The sequence below is a fragment of the Choloepus didactylus genome, chromosome 19 (assembly GCF_015220235.1).
Source record: "Choloepus didactylus isolate mChoDid1 chromosome 19, mChoDid1.pri, whole genome shotgun sequence".
NCBI classification, from domain to species: Eukaryota; Metazoa; Chordata; class Mammalia; order Pilosa; family Megalonychidae; genus Choloepus; species Choloepus didactylus.
This window is the reverse complement of record NC_051325.1, coordinates 64,542,321-64,561,421: the sequence shown is the minus strand read 5'-3', so window position 1 is coordinate 64,561,421 and position 19,101 is coordinate 64,542,321. Positions and strand designations below refer to the sequence as shown.

Genomic DNA, 19,101 nt, shown 5'->3' with positions numbered 1-19,101 from the left:
GCCGGCCCGCGGTGGTTCGCTCCGGCCCCGTCGCGGGCGCGCGCCGCACGCCGCCTTACGCCAGGAGCGTAGAGCGCCGGCAGCGTAAGGCAGCGTAGGGCGCGCGGACGGCGGCTGCGCAGCGGCGTCGGGAATCGCGCGGCGCGCGGCCATGAGTGTGCGCTTTTGAGGCGGCGGCGGCCACAGCTCTTCCTCAGCCAGGCCGCGGCCGCGCCTCTCCGGCCATGAGCTACGACCGCGCCATCACCGTCTTCTCGCCCGACGGCCACCTCTTCCAAGTGGAGTACGCGCAGGAGGCCGTCAAGAAGGGCTCGACCGCGGTGAGCCGGCGCCCAGTGGGGTGGCGGGAGCCCGGGGCCGGGCCTGCGCGAGCCCGGGGATCCGCGCGGAAGTGGAGCTGGAGGGCCGGGGATCGCGGGGACATGCCCGGGGGTGCGCGAGCCGGAAACCAGCAAGGAAGGGCGGGGATCGTGGGGACAAGCCTGGGGTGGGCGCTCCAGGGCCGCCGCGGGCCTCGCCCCCCGTCGCAGACGGGCTGCCCGCGCGTTTCCCTGCCGGCGCCTTCTCGCCCTTTGGGGCGCCGGCCGCGCGTGTCCGAGCTGGATCGCGGGGAGCGCGTGGGTGCGGGCCCGGGCGGGCCGGGAGCCCAGAGCGGCCTCCCCCGAGCCCCCTTCCCCCTGGCGGCGCGGCGCGTGTTCTCACAGGCGCGGCCGAGTGCCCTCGGAGCAGCGTCCTGGGGGATTGGCCTTTTAAAGCCAGCGCAGTGACAGCAGTGGGGCGCCCTGACAAAGCAGGACGTCGGTGTCCTTAGAAAAGCTGGGGGGCGCGCTGGTGACGTGTTGGTGGCCTTCCTTCTGTTTGCACAGGGCTCGAGAGGTGTGGGGGACCGTGCACTCCTCAGCCCTCGGGCTTGGGTGGGGAGAGGGCGCCGTTGGGATTTGACGTGACGGTCGTGTCTGTAGATGTCTGCCAGCGATTTTCCTCCTGGCTTTCAGAAACAGCAGAAGTCCGGGAAGAAGTGCACGCTTCAGAGAAACCCTCCTCCCTCTTGAGCATTTTTGGCTGCCGGCGCGGTGAGCCAGGCGCTGACGGCCATCTTGGGCCTTCACCTTTGCACTCCGGGGTGCGGGGGCGGATGGTGGGTGTGGCGCAGCGCCGGGTCTGTTCTCTAGGCCGGCGAGTTAAGGGTCGCGGGGCAGGCTGTCCTGGGTCCCTTGTCACTTCTTGTCTGAGCAGGGGCCTCTCACCTGGCCCGCGGTCCACGTTCGGTGCCTTCAGTGTCGCGGTTTGCAGTTTGCCCATGAGATCTTGGAAGCAGCTGTTTTCTTACTGGTCAAATTGTATAATAGAATTTTTTTTGTAATCATCCGGTATTTGGGAGGTTTAAGCAGGCAGAGAAAGAGCAGCACACAAGCGTTCTGTGAACTTTTAAGTGTTTTCATTTCTTGAATTTTTAATTGTTTTGAAATTCAGGCCCAAGCCCCTGTCTGCTGGCCTCACTCGTAACTCAGCTTACAGGTTAGCCGGCGGTGACTTCGCATAGCCCAGCTGGCCTCTCTGGGCCTGGCTGCTGCTTCTCGCCATCACCTTGAAGATACGTAAGGCATAGCAAGGGAAAGTCCCTTGGAAATGCAAACACACTCACAGCTGGGGCGACTTAGGCAGGGGGCACTTGGCAGCGTGTGGTCAGGTCTCAGGAGGGGGTGCTCCCGGCATCTGGTGAGTGGCGGCCAGGGGTGCTGCTCAACAGCCTACAGTGCCCAGGATGCCCCACAACTGAGGATTACCTGTCCTAAAATGCCCATCACTCAGAGGCTGAGAAGCCGGGCTCTGAAGTAAGGGGATGGGACTGATCTGAATGACAGTGCTATTCGTTTCTGCTCCTGTCGTCACTAGGGAGGTTAACTGGCCATCAGTGGTTCTCCGTGTTTTTAATAATGGCCACACCAGTTCTCCCCTCTCAGGTTCAGCCGTGACAGGGGAGCTGACCTCCCAGGAACAGCTCACACAGTCACCCCTCCATGCAGGGCAGCCCCTTCCACAGCCGGGTGCCTTAGCTCTGGTGGCACTGGAAAGGGGGGGTGGCGGCTTTAACTCACAGCCCCAGGAACACCGCTTTCATAATACCTGGCTTGAATGTCAGCGCCTGGGGCTTAAAGGCCTTGTGTGAAATGCTACAGGTTTCATCGATTAGATGGTGGTTATTCAGTTAGTTGTGTGGTCTTTTAAAGGCACAGCTCCGGGCATGTTAGGTCAGATGCCTGTGCCGGTTAAGCCGCGGTTACTGACACGCAGAGGAGGGAGGTGGGGGTGCATGCCTTTTAGGGGGGCTGCTCTCCTCAGCATGTCTGCGTGATCTACTTTAGTATTTGCTTTTAGTGCTTCTGTGTATGGTGGCAGAACCCGATGTTGCTTTCTTAAGTGGTCTGCTGACTCTCATTGAAGGTTGGTGTTCGAGGAAAAGATATTGTTGTTCTGGGTGTGGAGAAGAAATCAGTGGCTAAACTGCAGGATGAGAGAACAGTGCGGAAGATCTGTGCGCTGGATGACAACGTCTGCATGGCATTTGCAGGTACACGTCTGGGGACAACACTCTGGCTCCTTAGAGTCCCAGCAAAGAGCAGAGTGGTGGATGGGCTCTTATCAGACACATAAACTGGAAAAACTGAAAACATATAAAAGAAATGATTTGGACCTTTAAAGAAAAGGGCTGGCTAGAGTTTCTGTGGGCACTGCTCCCTTCCAGGTGGCTGAAGCACCATTCGCTAAACGAATAACACTTCCAGGCACGGCTGCTGTGCTGCCACTGTCACTGTTTATTTTTAACATTTCACTGTGATTTTCCCATGTCGTTTGGTTATGATCAAGAGAAAGGTCGGGCTTTCTAGAGAGAAATGAGCTCCCTTAAAAGGGTCAGATGGAGAAAGCAGGACGGTGTCCTGCCATCGTGAGCAGCAGCAACAGGGTGGCCTTCACTGACCACTTGCCCCATGCTGTGTTCTAAGCACTTGGTGTGGATGAACTCATTTCATCCCCTTTGCGGGGGGGTCCCAGTTCATGGAAACCAAATTAGAGATTGATGTGTCTTTAAAAGGATTCACAAGAGGACTCAGCTAGTGTGTCTGCATGGGGTCTGTTGCACGCTTGTTTTCACATGCAGGGCTTTCTCTACTGTTGGCCACTCAGCAGGACCCCATGCTGGGTTTCAGAGTTGGGTTTTGGAATCTTCACTGGTCAATTGCTGTCCTGCTTGTGTCATCTGTATTGTGGGAATGGGTGGTGTGTGGCGTGGCTGCAAGTCCCACTTCCCTGTCGTGGCAGGGCTCACTGCCGACGCCAGGATAGTCATCAACAGGGCACGGGTGGAGTGTCAGAGCCACCGGCTGACAGTGGAGGACCCAGTCACTGTGGAGTACATCACCCGCTACATCGCCAGCCTGAAGCAGGTGAGTGCCCACCTGCCTGGGTGCAGCTTCACACTGTGGCAAGGGCCCCACCCTGTCACTTTTGAAGATGTTTGCATGTATTCCTTTATGAGGAAACAAGAAGACTGCATTTGTTCCAGGGCGTGGTCCTGTTCTTTCACTGTACACCTAGATTTGCTGTAACTTAGCAATTTCCATGGTCTCCTGTTTCCTTTTAGTGGTATGGGACAGTCAAAATCTGTTTTTCTGAAGGGAAACGATAGTTTATGTCTTGCCATTCTGAGTGGCTGACACCCAAGCACTTGGGAGGGGACCCGAAGCCCCCTGCATTCTGTGTGGTGAAATGCAATTGGTCCCTACAACAAGGTTGTAGCCAGGCAGGAAATGTCTGTCCTCCTGTCAGGTAATTCCCAGGCACCCTCAGGTGTGCTCCGTGCTGCAGTTCTGGTCATGGGCAGGTCACTAAGAATGACATCTGCAGCTGGATGTGCAGACAGGAGGATGGTTGAAAGCTGTCTGCTCATTTCATTTGTCATTTGGTTACAAATAACCTGAACATGCGCATCATAATTCTAGAAGGTGTTCACCCCTCCATGGGCTTTCCAAGGAAAGCAGTTGTCCAGGATGTCTCTAGTGTTTTCTTTCTTCTGGCTAGTCTTGTGGGGTCTTGGTATTCACACAAGAGGTGGGAAGACGATGGCAGTAATGCATTTCTTCTCCTGCCAGCGCTACACACAGAGCAATGGGCGCAGGCCATTTGGCATCTCTGCCCTCATCGTGGGCTTCGACTTTGATGGCACGCCCAGGCTCTATCAGACCGACCCCTCTGGCACATACCACGCCTGGAAGGTATGTCAGGAGCAAAAGAAAGGGGCCTCTAGCATCTTACCAGAAAGTCTGTGGGTACGATTGACAGGCACTGGGCCTCCTCCTGTAAAGCCTGAATCGGTGACTGGGTGACTGTTTAAATGAGCCTAATCTGAGTGTGAGTGCACACTCAGACATATGCCCTGTTTATTCTGAGGCGTTGTAAGGATACGGAGCAAAAAGTTCATTAAACGTTGCTGTTTGAAAAAAGTCAAAGGACAGCAAGATGTAAAACTATATAGCATAAGTTAAAATCCCCCGTCTTTCGATGAGATAAAAGTATAATCCTGTTATTGCTGCGAATGGGCACTAACTCTAAAGAGCCCTTGGTGAAAGGAAGCCAGGCCCCGGGTTACCTCCTCCAGGCCACACCATCACCTGGGGCACTGTGCCACCTCTGCCAGCCACAAGCCAGGTGGGGATGGTGGGGAGGCGAGGGCGGCTGCTTGGGAGCCCACACGAGGATGTGCACGTGGTTGGGGCGGCTCTGACTTGGCTCACGCATCTGTCTCAGGCCAATGCCATTGGCCGAGGCGCCAAGTCAGTGCGTGAGTTCCTGGAGAAGAACTACACCGACGAAGCCATTGAAGCAGACGACCTGGCCATCAAGCTGGTTATCAAGGCCCTTCTGGAAGTAAGTTTGTGTTTTGAGATCTAGGCAAGACTAATGGAGATGCACACTAGGGTGGTGGTACTTGGGCTGGACAGAATGGGCAGGACAGAGTTGGGGTGAAGCAGGGAGGCATCGAGGGGGCTAATGGCAATGGCTTGCCGTGTGCCAGGCACCGTTCCAGTGCTGGTCACAGTCCGCACGTTCCTACAGCCACCACCTGCGGTGGGCTTGACTGTCAGCTCTGATACACATAAAGCAGTCGTACCAGGAGGGCGAGTGGCTTTTCCAAGGGCAACCCAGCTAGTAAGACTCAGAAGCAGGATGTGACATGGAATCTATTCTGCTCATAACCGTCAGTAGGCCTTTCTGAGGCATTAAGCTGCCATTAATGTCAAGAAATGAGAAGAAAAGAGCTGGAAATAACGCTTGAGCATCGTGGTGTCTTGGGTTTTGTCAAGACTTGGGGAGTGCTAGAGGGGGAAGTCAAAGAAAGGCCTAGAGATGGGGCAGTTGGGAGGGCAGGCTGGACTTCAGCAGTTGGAGCCCAGGGGTGGGAATGGCGGCGTGGGTCAGGGCAGGCAGTGCATCTGCTGAGGAAGGCCACAGCATGAGCAGAGGCCAGCTGCCTGGAGGCACAGGGAACGCGTGCACACACAGCCCAAATGACCTTCTCAGGCTGAAGTGTCTTTAGGACAAAGGCTTTGAGAGCTGGGGCTTGGGTCTGTGCTGCCCTCCCTTGTTTGGCAGGTTTTGGTTGAGGACACACTTTGTCCCTCAAGGTGCGTACGAGGCCTAGTCTTGAGGTGGGAAAGGCATCTAGTGCTCTGTTAACTTCCTCTTCTTGCTCCCTTCAAGGTGGTTCAGTCAGGAGGCAAAAACATTGAGCTTGCTGTCATGAGGCGGGATCAACCCCTCAAGGTAACTGCCACATTTTTGCTTTCTTGCTGGTTGAAGTGAGCTCTTTACCCCCGAGTCTCCCACAGCCAGCAGAGCCCTGCCAGTTTAGGGGGAGACGTGGCCATTCTGCTGTGTCTTGGGCCTAGGAAGGAGCTGCCCATCCCAGATGCTCCTCACATGGGCCTAAAGGAAACACCCCAACCTGAAGGTGGTGCTTGCGAGGTCCCTTGGCATAGTGAAAAGCTGTCAACAACTTGGCAGATTCGTTGCTGCTTGTTAAAACCATTAGCTAGGCCCCGGCACGGACTGCTGTTCGCCAGAGCAGGCACACGTGGTCTTGTTTTCACAAGTCTCCTGTCAGAGGCTCAGTCCCTGCCTGCAGCAGTAGCTGGGGTACAAACCTTGGCTGGCACCCAGGAGCTCCCCTTACCATAGGAGGGCACCCATGCTTTGGCACTTTGTGTAGCTCAGGTGTTAACCATACTCACTTTTCCTCATGTAGATTTTAAATCCTGAAGAAATTGAGAAATACGTTGCTGAAATCGAAAAAGAAAAAGAAGAAAATGAAAAGAAGAAACAAAAGAAAGCATCATGATGAATTAAATCCTTGCTTGTAGCAATTTTTAAATTCAAATCATGGATGATTCTCAAAATGACACGTAGGCATCTCCATTCCATTTATCCAAACTGTCAATGTCCTACAATAAACTTCCGCATTTTTTAACCTTTTTTTAATGAGGACGTATTTTTTAGGCATAATTCGCTAACTTCTTAGAAGATGGAATCTTGTCCCCATTTTTAGTGTCGGAGCCTTGCTGGGCCAGTCACCTGAGCTGGGGCTCGTCCTTGGGGTGGGGTGGGGTGGGGTGGAAGGGCCTCAAGTCCGAGCAGCTCCTGGAGGGACACACAGCGTGTGGTCCCGAGGCTGATCCTCTAGGCCGCTGAGCCCAGGACTCTGCTTCCTTTAGACCTTGCCCAAGTCCTTGACGTAGCAGAGCTGAGGGCATGAGCACCACGACACTCGGTTTTTAAGTCTTTCCTCAGACTTCACAGAGCAGCTGCCTTGTTGGAACTCGTCTTGTTTCTTGTTTCAGTTGACCGTTTTATCCTCTGTTCCTGGATATTTCCCACCCTCCTAGCTGTTTTGCCCAGGATTCCTTCTTTTGGCTTCTGTTCCAGCAGTGGTTTAAATCATGGTCCTAGGCTGCTGTTTCACAGGAAAATGGTAGTAGCAACCTCTTTAGCCTGTGTAGTAGGCTCTCGACATCAGAGTTAAGGCATGTTTGTCCTGGCCCTGTGATAAGGGAGTGAGCTTCCTGGCTTACTGCAGCTTGGGGAGCTCGGACAAGCGACCTTGAGAGTCCTCGAGCTGCCCCTTCCAGCCACACTGCTGACAGTGCAAGGGCTCCGCATTTCACTTCTCTTCATCTATGGCACTTAACTGCTGGAAAGTAGTGAATAGTCCAGATACCTTTGGAGCTCAGCATAAAGTGTGTAATTGTCAGAATGATTGTTTAAAATTTTAATAACAAGGTGTGTTTCAACTTGGCTATATTGAGACTACCTGTTTCATTCACCTGCTGACTCACGAGTATTTAAAGAAGATTGATAAGTTACAGGATGTTACTTCTATCCTTCTGAGAATTACTTATTTAAAAAGAAACAAAAATAATTGATTGTAAACACATTATAGTGAAAGGGGAGCTCTACCCTAGCCAACAAGCCACCTTAGCTTTGAGTGGTTCCAGGGAATTCGACAGCCCCCAAGGCTCCTGAGAACACACATTCCAGTAGCTCAGAAGCTGCTTTAAGGCCACATTAGTGGCCACTTCTGGTTTATCTCTGAACTGAGTTTTAAAATCTGCCAGGTCCCTCTCCCACTCGCAAGGTTCCTGGAAAGCAGGGCCAGACAAGCCTGTTCAGTCCTTTAGATTCTAAAAACACCAGGCTCCTCCCGCCCACCCCAATCCTACCAGCCCGCGCATGCACTGCCCCTGAAGGGTCACCATCCCTGGGAGTGGGAGCGCATTTTCACAACAGGCGGCCAGTGGTGCCTTGGGCACAATGCCAGAAGGAGTAGGTGAGATTGTTTTATGCTTTAGAACCATCAGGAAAGAGAAGAAAGTTTTAAACATTTGCATGTTTATTTATAATCACAATTTACATTACTCCAACAAAGCAGCCCCAGTGCTGTTCTAACTCTTAGCCAATAAGTCCTACAAAAATAAACCCAAGCCTTTACAGCAATTTAATCAATACACAACGAAAACCTTTTACGGCTACTTAAAGGGGTTTGGTTACCAAGGTGCTTGTTTTCAACAAAATGCCCTGTCAGAGGGACGCATGCTCACACTAAAAGATCTGACCCATTTACTCATGCAACAAATTTATATTCCCCACCCTCCCTCCACCCCACCTTTAAAACAAAACCAGAACTATTTACAACTGAGAAGAAATAGGCTTTTGGTCAACTGACCTTGCAAAAAAAAAAAAAAAAAAGACTGGCTTGTTTCCAAAGGAGATGAGAACACTCGGGAGTGGCTGCCAGAGTCCAGTGCCAAACTGACTCACATCCGGGACGGGGAGGAGGGCCCTGTGGACACAGGGCTCCCTAGATGCCAGCCAAGTAGCTAGTGTCAGGGGCCCCTTCCTTTGCCTGAAAGTTCCCCCAGTCCTCCCCTACCCCCTGCCAGCCCCTAACCTTGCCAACTCCACTCTAAACGCCAGGGTACCCCATTCACTTTCACAACATGATCCACGAGATGCCCCACTTCCCTACCCTGCCCCTCACTCCTGCCTGTGCTGGCCCTGGCTCCCGAGACCAGCCCCGGCAGCGGGGGTGCCAGGCCAGCTGGGTTACAGACACGCTTGGCTGCCACATCTGCCAGATAAGATTTGGTTCCTCTTGAAAGTCAAAGTCAAGGTTGTCATTAGAGAAAAGTCATTGAGTGAGGGTCAAGCATCCACAACAGAACCTTTCTGCAAAATACCAAAACCTTAGAATTGGGCTGTGTGCAACTGCAAAGGAGAAATAGGCCAAGACACCTCAAAGAGGTTACCCATGAACACTTCCCCAAAAAATAAGTGGTTTTAACTCAGACCATGTCCAAGTTCAGTTAAGTCCAAAACATAAGTAGTATGGGAATTTTCCAAACTTAGTAAACAAAGTGACCCATTTCTCCCACAATAAGTGCAGCGTTTCTAGATGTCCTTCCACATACAGTGTTGTGTCTGTGCTGCTTCAGGGGGAGCCTGCAAGGAAACAGAGAACACCACGTTTGTTTCTCCAACTTAACGCACTTGGGCTGTCCTCTTGATGTCCTCCTGATGACCAGGAGCCACTCACCCTCCTTCCCTCTGGGTCAGCCCAGGGCTCCTGCAGTGCGTATCTGCACAACGCACTAGCGCTAGGAAGGCCCCTCCAGCTCCCACCTGGCCATCCTGAGGGCCAGCTGGGTGGCATCAGCACAGCTGCAACCCATTCCCGCACTTCGCCAACCTTGCCCGGGACCTTGCTGAAAGCACAGCTGATGCAGTGTGGGCTTGGGGTGGGCCTAGGGTCCAGCCCGCCATCAAGCTCTTACGTGCTGGCTGTGATGGGCAGCAGGGACCCGCCCACAGGGGACACCCTGAAACCCGAGAAGTGCTGACCACCCCGGGGCCCTTGCAGAGCTCTGAGTGTTGTTGGTCTGTGCTGGGGCCTGGGGCCTGCTGTCTCTTAAGAGCGCCCCAAGAGACTCCAAAGGTCAGGGCCCTCAGTTTGGCCTTGAGACCCTGAGGCTCCTCCTGGAGAGGCTCCCCTCCAGGTACTCTTGTGCCGACTCCCTCCCAAGAGCCCCACATTCTCCATCCAGAAAGTTCCCCACTCACCTTCGGGTACTCCTTACACCCTGCCAGTCCCAGCTCGGTGGGATGTTGGGTTGCGACGGGCCGTACCATTGCCTCTGCCCCCTCGAAATCCACCCCGGAAACTACGGCCACGAAGAAACCTTCCTGACACCCCGAAGGTCTCTGTATTGAGCTTCCTCTCTTCGGCCCACGTGGTGCGCCTGGAACTAAACCTCAGACAAGGTGCGCGAGGATTACAATTGCTGCTGACACCGATTCTCAGTCCCCAAGCCCGGCCTCCTCCTCAGACAGCTGAGGGAGGACAGACTGTTTTCAGAACCATCCTACGGGGGCAGTGACCAGTCACAACTCTGGAGCCCAAGAAGCCACCACAGCTGCAAACCACTGCAGACTGGCCTGCTTGGCAGGAAACTCGCCCCTCTGCCCGCTCTGGCGGGCATCTGACGCCAGCCTGCTTGCTGGGGAGCAGACCCCAGATCCTCCCAGATGAGGTGGGGGTGGGCAGGATGGACCAGGTCCCCAAGAAAATGATGCTTATGCTTTCTGGGGTAGCAGGGCGATGGGGATGCAGCACCAACACATGCAAACTCTCCACGAACCCAGTCCCCTAAATCCACCTCTGTAACCAGCACTCCCACCAGGACATTTAACAGGCAGCTCAAATTCAACACATCCAAAACTCAGCTCCTCGTCTGCCCCAAAACCTGCAGCACCCACAGGCTTCCTCGTTTTCTGAAAGAGATAGTAACTTCATCCTTCAGCTCCCCAGGCCAGAAACCTTGGAGCCATTTCGGACTCTTCTCACATCAGCGAATCCTGTGCTGTCTACCTTCATGAAGGATTCAGGATCCAACCCTTCTCTCTTCCACCCCACTATCAACCTATTCCAAGACAACTGGATGACTGCCAAAGCCTCCTGGCTGGCGACCCTGCTTCCAGTCCCAGCAAGCAGGCTGCGAGCTGGCCAGGCTGCGTCATCCTCAGCTCACACCCTCAAGCAGCTTCCACAGCACTCAGAGGAAAAGCCACAACCATCCCAACAACCCACAGAGCCCTACGCAAACCGCACCCCCTCCTCGCCCAGACTCTGCTCCCCCGCCAGCAGCTGCTGACTCCTCAGGGTGCACTGCCCCATCTGGCCCTGCCCAGGCCGGCAGGGGTGTGTTCCCACTGCTTCCCTAAGGCCTCACCTGGTCTTGAGTTCAGAGGAGATGTTGTCAAAGAACGACTTGGATTTATCGTAGTAGCAGTTGGGCCCCAGCAGGTCTTCCTCGGCAGGGGTCTCGTCACTTGGGGTCACCACTGCCGAGTCCTTCTCTTCCCCCTTCTCCGCTTTGTCATCTACAAGGAAAATCAGATGCACTGAAATGCAGGGGGAGCACATGATGCCCGCGTTCTGTCAGGGCGGTCCCATCCCTGGGGATCCATCTGGCAGCCTCGTGGTGAGACACTGTTAAAAGACATTTTGCTTAAGCTTCTTAAACTAAGTGGAAATCTCCTCTTACAACTTCCTCCCATGGTCTTTGCCTCCCTCCGTGAGGACTGTCTTCCCATCACCCCACTCCAAGACGACCCTGCGCCTCCCACTTCCTCAGCTGACACTGCTTCCAGACTGCTCACTGCTACTGGTCTTTCTGTGAGGCACTTGATGGGAGCTTCTAAAGAGACAGTGCTTTCATTCAATGGGTCAGACCTTTAAAGTTCAGTTTCTTCTTGAATTCTTTGTCCAGCTCCTCCCGGTTGAACTGAGCATTTGCGCTCTCAAAATCAAAATCGCCTTCAAACTTGATTGTGTTTTCCTTCACGCTAGGCGGGCGGTTCTGTCCCCGAGAGCGAGGCCTCGTCCGCCTGTTCCCTGCGCAGAGAGAGCACGGCCATGGCTGAGAGCCGCCACTCGGGGGCAATGCAAGGTTTCCAAAGGCAGATGTTCAGTGCTAGGGACCTACGGATTCCAGGTGCACACCAGAGTAACAGGCGAGGGGTGTGGCCTGCGGGAGCAGTGACAGGGCAGGGGCAGATGCCAGCTGCCTGTGAAACTGTCACCCTCAGAGAGGCAGGCGGAGGCGGGGTACAGAGCTCACCTGCTCTCCTCCTCTGAGGCCTTCTGTTCTCGTCATTCACCTGCCCCTGACTCTGCACAGCTGCGGGCTGAACTAGATCTAAGGCGCAAAAGGAGAGATTAAGGCAAAGCTCCTGCAAAGGCCAGAAACCCAGCAACGAGAGCAAAGCACCGCCCAGCCAGGCGATGGCACAGCACCAAGAGGGGCCGAGCAGAGAAGGCTGCTTCAAGAGGCCTGCCCTACAAAAAGCATACGGGATTCAGGATTTGGGTTTATTTTTTTGTTTTGTTTTAATAACCCTGGGAAGCAGTGTGCCACTTTTAGAACATCAAGCAAACTCCAGGGGAGTCAGCGTTCAGTACCACTGGTGGTCTTGCTGCTCGGCTGGGCCTGGCGACCGTTGAGCTGCATCCCTGCAGTGCCCTTGCCAGGTAACAGCTTTTTGGCGTTCAGGTGATCGACAGAACCAGTCTGGACAGCCTGCTCCACCATAGGGCTCTTGCCAACTGGGACGGATGGAAAAGCAGCTCCTGAGTTGGGGAGGGGAGGAGGGTTTAAAAACAGAGAAAAGAAGAAAGCCTTACCCCCCAGATATTTCTCTTCCAAAAGGTAAGTCAGGCAGGAAGGGAAGGAAATTTGCCTAGAGAAGTTCCACTAAAACCCAGGCAAAGCTTCCCCCGACTGGGCCATTCCTGATGCTAGCTAAAGCAGCAAAGGCATCTGAGCCCCCTGACAGCGCCAGCCAGCACCCAGGTCAGTTCCTCTAGGGGAGCCCTGAGAACTGAGCTCACCGAGGGAGGGCATCTCAAGGATGGATATTATACCCCATCTACAGAAGGGGACTCAGAAAGGTTTCCTAAAACCACATGAGTGCTGACCCAGAGGGGGCTCAACGGTCCCAGGATGCTGCTGAATTCAGGACCCAAGAATCTGTTGTGTCCTGTGGCATGTTAGAGAAGGACCAGCCCAGCCTGCAATCTTCTAGAAGTTGCAGCAGTCTTTGAAGTTACATTCCAGAATACTGTAATTTTTACTTAATTCAGAATAAAACAAAAAAGGATAAGGTAAGACCTACATGTCAGAGAAAGCACCTGCTCATAATCCTCTAAAGAATGAAGGATCATCGTAAAGAAACGAAGGCTGCCCTTCAGCCCTAAGCGTGTGGAGATGGAAGCTGCGCCCAGCCTCTGCGGAGGTCCCCAGGGCACGAGATGAGCCTCCAAACCAGGAAGAGGAGAGAGAAACACCCGGCACAGCCCGCGCGTCTCCCTCCTTCCCTCCCTGCAGCTCCTGGGTCTGTGGGCAGTTTTGATGGGGAGGTTCTGGACAGGGAGGAGGATGGAGGAGCCCTAACCCAGGGTAACTTCACTGAAGGGCGGCCCAATGCAAGATGAAGTCTGGGTACTTCATCTTACTTTTTACTGGGATAGAAACTAGGGAAATGACTGGGAAAAAAGTCATTGTAACCAGATGGCCAGAAGCACTCACAGGATAGGCCAGGAAGGGTCGTATACATAAGTATTTTCAGGTGTTCTCTATAATGAAAATTGGCCTACACCACCTTCTCTATCCTCTTACTCAGCATTTGAACCTTTAAGAGACACACAGTTTATGCCCATTTCACACTTATACTGTAATTAGATGGACAACAATCTTGGGCTCACTTGCTTTTTATGAAACCAAACCAGTGTAAAAAGCAAAAAACCCATCTTGCCCTATGAACAGTTGCATGTAAATGGTCTGAGAACAATGAAATTTCCTAATGTACTTTTCAAGTGGAGAAAAATATTACTACTTCTAAATATCAGACACTCTGGAGTCAATGCCTGATTCTCAAAGCAGCACATGCCCAGTGACAGGCTGACAGCACCTGTGGCGCTAATGAAAGCCCAAGTTTATGATCCCCAACTAAGATCACAGAATGGCTCTAGCTCCAGCTTGTGGCACAGTGCACGGCACTGTAGGTAGAGCGTATGTGCACAGGAATCACCAAGGTGAACTTCAGGACTTCAGGTTAAAGGAAAAGAAAAAGGTGGGTAAGGTAGAGTAGTCCTTCCAGGCGCTTCCACAGGCAGATGGGGGTCCATGCCCGTCAGGCCACCACTCATTCACCTGGTCCAAGTGCTTGGGCCAGCCACCCCATTTTTAAAGGGCTTCATTTGATGAAGACACCTGAAGCCCCCAATGCTGAATGCTTTGGACTGGCAACCTCTGTCTTGCACAGATCAAAGGAGCACAGGGAGGCTCCACTGCCATTCTGGACAGCAGCCTTCAACACAGAGCCCAGCAGCCCAAGACCTGTCAGTACCAGCCAAAGCCCCAAGGAAACTGCTTTTTGTGAACAGTGAGTTTCTCCCCACATGGCAGTTGTGGCACAGGTCAAAACAGACTCTGGATCCAGGGAGAGTGAAGCACTGCTATGGCGATTCTTTATAACCCTTCTCTAATTCTGTGGCTGTTAATAATTCAGGACTGTGTGCTGGACCAAACCGAAGCAGCCTGATGGACCCATGCGCTTGGCAGATTATAAGGCTACAGCAACTGTCACTCTGTTCCCGTTTACCCCTCGCTCTCGGGACGGGCTTCGAAACAGCATGCAGTTCTCCAAGACTGCTGTTACCCTTGGAAGTGAGCTGATGTGGCTCTGAGGACATGTCAAGCTCTGAAACGGGTTGTGGAGATGGAGAAGAACTAGGGCTGGAAGCAGCGGCTGAGGCTGGAGGGCTTACCAACTTCTCTAAAAGAAGATAAAGAAGAAAAGAGCAAAAACAGAAAAGTATCAAGTAAGTAATGATACACTTGTCTTGTGTCTAGCAAGCTTGGAAAGAGCCAAGCAACCTCCCAAAGGACACTTTGCTCCAATAAGCACATTTTAGAAATACCAGAAGTCAGGTCAAGAAGGGCACCTGTCATGCTGGGAACTGCAATCGAGCCAAACCGGACTTTTGGCAGCAAGTGACCCACAAAACTCATTTCGGGTCTAGTCACACTACCCCCTGCCTTTGGCAGCCTCACTGCTAGGTTCACAAGCAAGGATAGGCTCACTGTTGGCCAATTCAGCGCTCTGAATTCATCTGCAAAGGTGTGTCTGGGTCAAGGACGAGGGAGAATGTCACTCTACATGAATAGAATAGAATTTTATTCTGAGGTTACTCAACTTTGGTTGAAACTTAATTTTTGAGCAAGTCATTTTCAGTAGGATTTAAGAGGTAGGTGTTGAATTTAACTTTGATATTCATAGGCTTGCAAATGTGCAAACAGAAGTCCTCTGTGATTGTACGTATCAGGTATAAATTCATTGATGCACATGCACCACGACTTCCACCCAGACCCAGGCTGACATCTCAAAGGAACGTGGCCTTGATTTCATCTGCTCCTGAGCTCAGACTGCTGCCTTCTACCCAGAACTGAACAGTTACTAAACTTTCTAACTCGCTGATGTTTCCCCAGGTGATCTACTAAGTTTGTGTTAAAGTACAGTCTGCGCGCTGAAGGTGACAAGAATCCAAGTGCGTCTCGCACTTGCACGCACTAGGGGAGACACTCACCGAGGCCCAGGGAGGCTGCGTACTGTTGGCTCAGCAGGGAGCTGGCCGCCAGCTGGCTGTAGGGTGGCATCCCTCGGAAAGGGCTGTAAGGCACGTGTTGCTGGAAGGACGCCGCCGAGGCCGAGCCCAGGGAAGACTGAACAATAAGACACACATGTGAGAGCAGTGCGAGAGCACTTGTGCAGGCAGGAAACAGTCACTCTATTGTGCATTTCCTAAAATGAATGACTAGTCCTTAGGACTGGGAGTCTCCAGTATGGTTTAAGCAAGGTTTCACCTGCCTTTTCCACAAATATTTTTTCCTACCTCCACCTGGGAATGTCCACGTCAGTCTAACAAGAATTTCCCTTAAACCTATTAAACACTTCTAATGGCCCCCCCCACTACCATCAGGTGGCATCTAGCCTCTCTAACAGGACTCAACACCACTCACGATTCGGGCTCCCCCCAGTGCACAGAGCTGCAGCCATGTGGATGGGAACTACCTGCAGTTCCCAAGCAGCCCCGCCCTCAGAAGCACTGGGGCTGCAGCTGGGCAGGCCTCTCCCACCTCCCTCACCTGGCTGCTCTCTGTCCCACAAGCCCTGGCTCAGGAGCCCTCCTCCCCCCAAGTCTCGGAGGACCCTCCCTCCAAACCAGTCAAAAGTCCAGCCCACACACTCCCAGCAGCCACTGCATGTCCTACCTGCTGGGGAGTGTGTTCAGCCCTGGAGCCTCACACAGCATGAACCCCAGGGGAACCAATAAATATTTAAGTTAACAAGTGAAGAAATTATTCACCCCACCACCTCACGCAATCCCGGGCAAAACGTGGCCCTCACACAGCAGACTAGCGTGTGACACAGTCGTGCCCAGTGAGTGTCTTGAGCAAGCCCTGCTGTCCCCACCTGACATCTCTCAGGACACCTGTACCACTCCATTCCAGCTTTAGCTGTATCCCACCCAAAACCAAGGACAAAGCTATTCCCCAAGCACCGCCTCCCTTGCGGGGGGGGGGGGGGCAGGCCACAGCCCACGCTGAGTGCCACATGAGTTAAGGGCTTCCAAATGACACCAACCGCCCAGACAAAGATTAAGCCACTTTTCATTAGAAGGCTCTTCCTCATGTTGAGCATTCTGGCCAGACAGTGAGCTCCATCTGGAACTAGCACATCGCAGAAACCGTGCCCATGTGAGCTTAGTGACACACTTACTTGAACAATAGCAGGATCCTGAGGGAGTGTGTGTTGAGCTTTCGGAGGTTCACACACAGTAATATCTTTGATATCACTTCCTCGGAAAATGATGTACTCATAGATTTCCTCTCTTGGGGGGGCAGGCCTATCTGTGGGGCGGTCTTCAGTACCAAAGGACCTCACTTAGGAGTTGAGAAAGAGAAGCGTTAAGTTGTTGTTCTTATCCAAGTGCGTCCAATCAATTTTCCAGCATTGAAAGTTCCAGAGTCTCCCAAAAGACAGGAGAGTAAGAGCACAGAGAACATGCCAGGCCCTGAACCCAGCCACAATGCAGCACCACTTAACCCTGGCCTTCAGTGGATAAGACCTGCACAAAAGACACCAGCTGTTGACTTGCCAGGGAAGTTCTAGGTCACAGAGATCAAAAGGAACAATTCCACAGACAACAGTCTCATGAAGCTCACCATTCTCAAGTGCAACACACCCATGGGCAGGGCTCTCAGCAAAACAAGATTGGCTTGGCAAACCTCCCTGCTCACCCTGATTTGGCAGATCAAAGAGCCCAACAGCTGTTTTGCTGCCTGAAACCTCACCATGCAACATCCCTGGGGAGTCAGTTTTCTTCAGGGGAGAAGCTGGTTAAGGTGAGAGTGGTACCTCCAGCCTCCTGCCCCTGGAAGGGCTGTTACGGAAATGTCAGGAGGAGGAGGTCCCAGAAGTTGGGCCGACAACACTAGTTTCTGGGTCGACAAGGAAATTCTGAGTCTGAGGTTCTTCCTTCGGTATTAACCCCAACAGGCAGGGCTCAAGGGCTCAAATTTCTTCTTTGTAGAGTCTCTGAGACAGAGCTGGACTCTACCGCAGCCTCTATGTACCAGGAGCACAAATGCACCTTCTGTGCCTCAGTTTCTGTAACCGGGATCTCACACGAAACGGGGTAATGTATCTAACACTGTCATAACATGGGGGTGTCGCCATCCTGCAGGCCTGGCGTCCCCTCTGACCTAAGAACTCCTCAGGCCGTGCTTAGACACCCAAAGCTTCCACTGCGGGCTCAGCACAGTATCTCCGGCCTGAGGAGACCCACGCCCAGGAGACTCTCCGGAAGGGCTGGGGAAGTGCACAACCCACCTTCTCTCGGGCCACTTTCTGCCTCAACAAGCTCAGAAAACCTTCTGGACTTATCTAAATTCACAAGACAGCCGCCTTCCCGGGCCCCCAGCGGCTCCGGCGCTGTCCCCAGAGCCCACGGGGTGTGTCACAAAAGGGTCAACCCCACAGTGTGAACGGCTGGGTCACGGAAGGAAAGCGGACTGAACGCGGGGGCTGCTCCAGTCCTGGCACGACGTTCCTGAGCCGCGATGCCTGTTCCGGCTCCGGTCCCAGCTGCCTAATAGTTTCCAGAAGGGCTGGCGGGATCGTGCTTTCTCTCCCCACGGGCTCGCGGGAGGCCCGGGGAGACTCTGCAGGCCCCGCCCCGCCTCTCCCCGCAGAGGCCCGGGTGCCCGGCACCCCCGCCCCCGGCCGCGGCGGGCGGCCCGCGCACAACAACGCGGCGGGCGGAGCGCGGGCGAGAGCATTGTGCGGACGGCCGCGCGCGCTCGCAGAGTAGGGCCGGCCCGGAGACGCCGGCGCGGAGAGGGGCGCGGAGCAGGCGGGCCCGGGGCTCGGCTGGCGGGGCCGGCGGCGGGGCGGCGCAGGCCTCGGGGCGCCGCCGGGGCGGTTGGGGCGGCCGGGGCGGGGCGGCGCGGGGCTCCGGGAGCCGGTACCTTTGGCGAGCGCCACGGTGGAGTTGTCCGTGTCGATGGTGTAGAGGATGCCCTCGTAGCGGATCTGCGCCTTGGAGATGAGGCTGATCTTGCTGCCCAGGTACGGGGTGCCCGAGGAGCCGCTCATGGCGGCGGGGCGCCGGGCCGCGGCCGCACCTCCTCGCGCTCCTCAGCCTCGCCGACGCCCTGCGCGCCTCAGCCCAGCCGCCGCCTCGGCGCCTCCTCACCGCCGCCCGAGGGGCCTGCGCCGCGCACCGGGCGAGCGAAGGCGGGGCGCGCGCGGCCGAGGGCTCGGAGCGGGCCGCGGGGGAGGAGGGGCCGCCGCAGCCTCATCCGGGGCCTGGCGCCGCGACGCTCCGCCCCCGCACGCTCACCTGCGATTGGCTCGCCGCGTCGCCCCTCTTTAAACACGGCCACGCCACCGGCCTGGGGGGGGGGGGCGGGCCTGCGCCCTGCGCCTGCGCAGCGCGGCGCCACCGGCCGGGGAAGGGCCTGCCGGGGCTCTCCGCCCCTCACCTGCGCCTGCTCCCGGCGGTCCCAGCGCGAGGCGAGGAGCACGCGACTGGGCGGGGCGGAGCGCGCGTGCGCGGAGGGTCGGGCGGTCGCGGGGCTCCGACCCCTGAGGGGCGGGGCTAGGTCCTCGGGGACCCGCGGGAGGGAGTCGCGCTGCCATCGGGGCCCGCCTCCCGGCCTCAGTTTCCCCTTCTGCAGAAACGGGGCCTGGGCAGTCCCTCCTTGTCCTGGGTGCCCTGCGGGCCCGTCCGCCCGGCTCTTGGCCTCTCTCGGGACGGGGGTTGCGCCCCGGGCCCCCTCTCCCCGCGGCGGAGGCAGGGAGAAGGGCCCCCGCGCCGAGCGACCCGGCGTCCCGGCCCCGGCGCGCTGCGGGCATCCGATGAGC

At 54.9% G+C, this 19,101-nt stretch overlaps 2 protein-coding genes across 8 annotated transcripts; one reads left to right on the top strand and one right to left on the bottom strand.

Annotated features, from left to right (window-relative positions):
• The first annotated feature begins 121 nt into the window (after window positions 1-121).
• Window positions 122-6,531, top strand: PSMA7 (proteasome 20S subunit alpha 7). 2 transcript variants are annotated; one of them, XM_037812129.1, is made up of 7 exons: window positions 122-320; window positions 2,446-2,572; window positions 3,322-3,446; window positions 4,152-4,274; window positions 4,807-4,926; window positions 5,761-5,823; window positions 6,305-6,531. In XM_037812129.1, the coding sequence occupies exons 1-7, from the start codon at window positions 225-227 to the stop codon at window positions 6,395-6,397; spliced, it is 747 nt and encodes a 248-aa protein (XP_037668057.1). In that variant the 5' UTR covers window positions 122-224; the 3' UTR covers window positions 6,398-6,531. The 2 variants fall into 2 exon arrangements, with proteins under 2 accessions (XP_037668057.1, XP_037668058.1); XM_037812130.1 differs by lacking the exon at window positions 122-320 and adding an exon at window positions 1,052-1,073.
• Window positions 6,532-7,923: 1,392 nt separating this feature from the next.
• LSM14B (LSM family member 14B) lies at window positions 7,924-18,477 on the bottom strand. Of its 6 annotated transcripts, none has more exons than XM_037811994.1 (10): window positions 18,204-18,477; window positions 16,453-16,616; window positions 15,260-15,395; window positions 14,275-14,448; window positions 12,074-12,241; window positions 11,733-11,810; window positions 11,345-11,506; window positions 10,842-10,992; window positions 9,673-9,863; window positions 7,924-9,054 (listed from the first exon to the last, which is right to left on the bottom strand). In XM_037811994.1, the coding sequence occupies exons 1-9, from the start codon at window positions 18,328-18,330 to the stop codon at window positions 9,686-9,688; spliced, it is 1,338 nt and encodes a 445-aa protein (XP_037667922.1). In that variant the 5' UTR covers window positions 18,331-18,477; the 3' UTR covers window positions 7,924-9,054; window positions 9,673-9,685. The 6 variants fall into 6 exon arrangements, with proteins under 6 accessions (XP_037667922.1, XP_037667923.1, XP_037667924.1 ...); XM_037811995.1 differs by having other exon boundaries at window positions 9,673-9,857; XM_037811996.1 differs by having other exon boundaries at window positions 14,332-14,448.
• Between the last annotated feature and the right edge of the window lie 624 nt (window positions 18,478-19,101).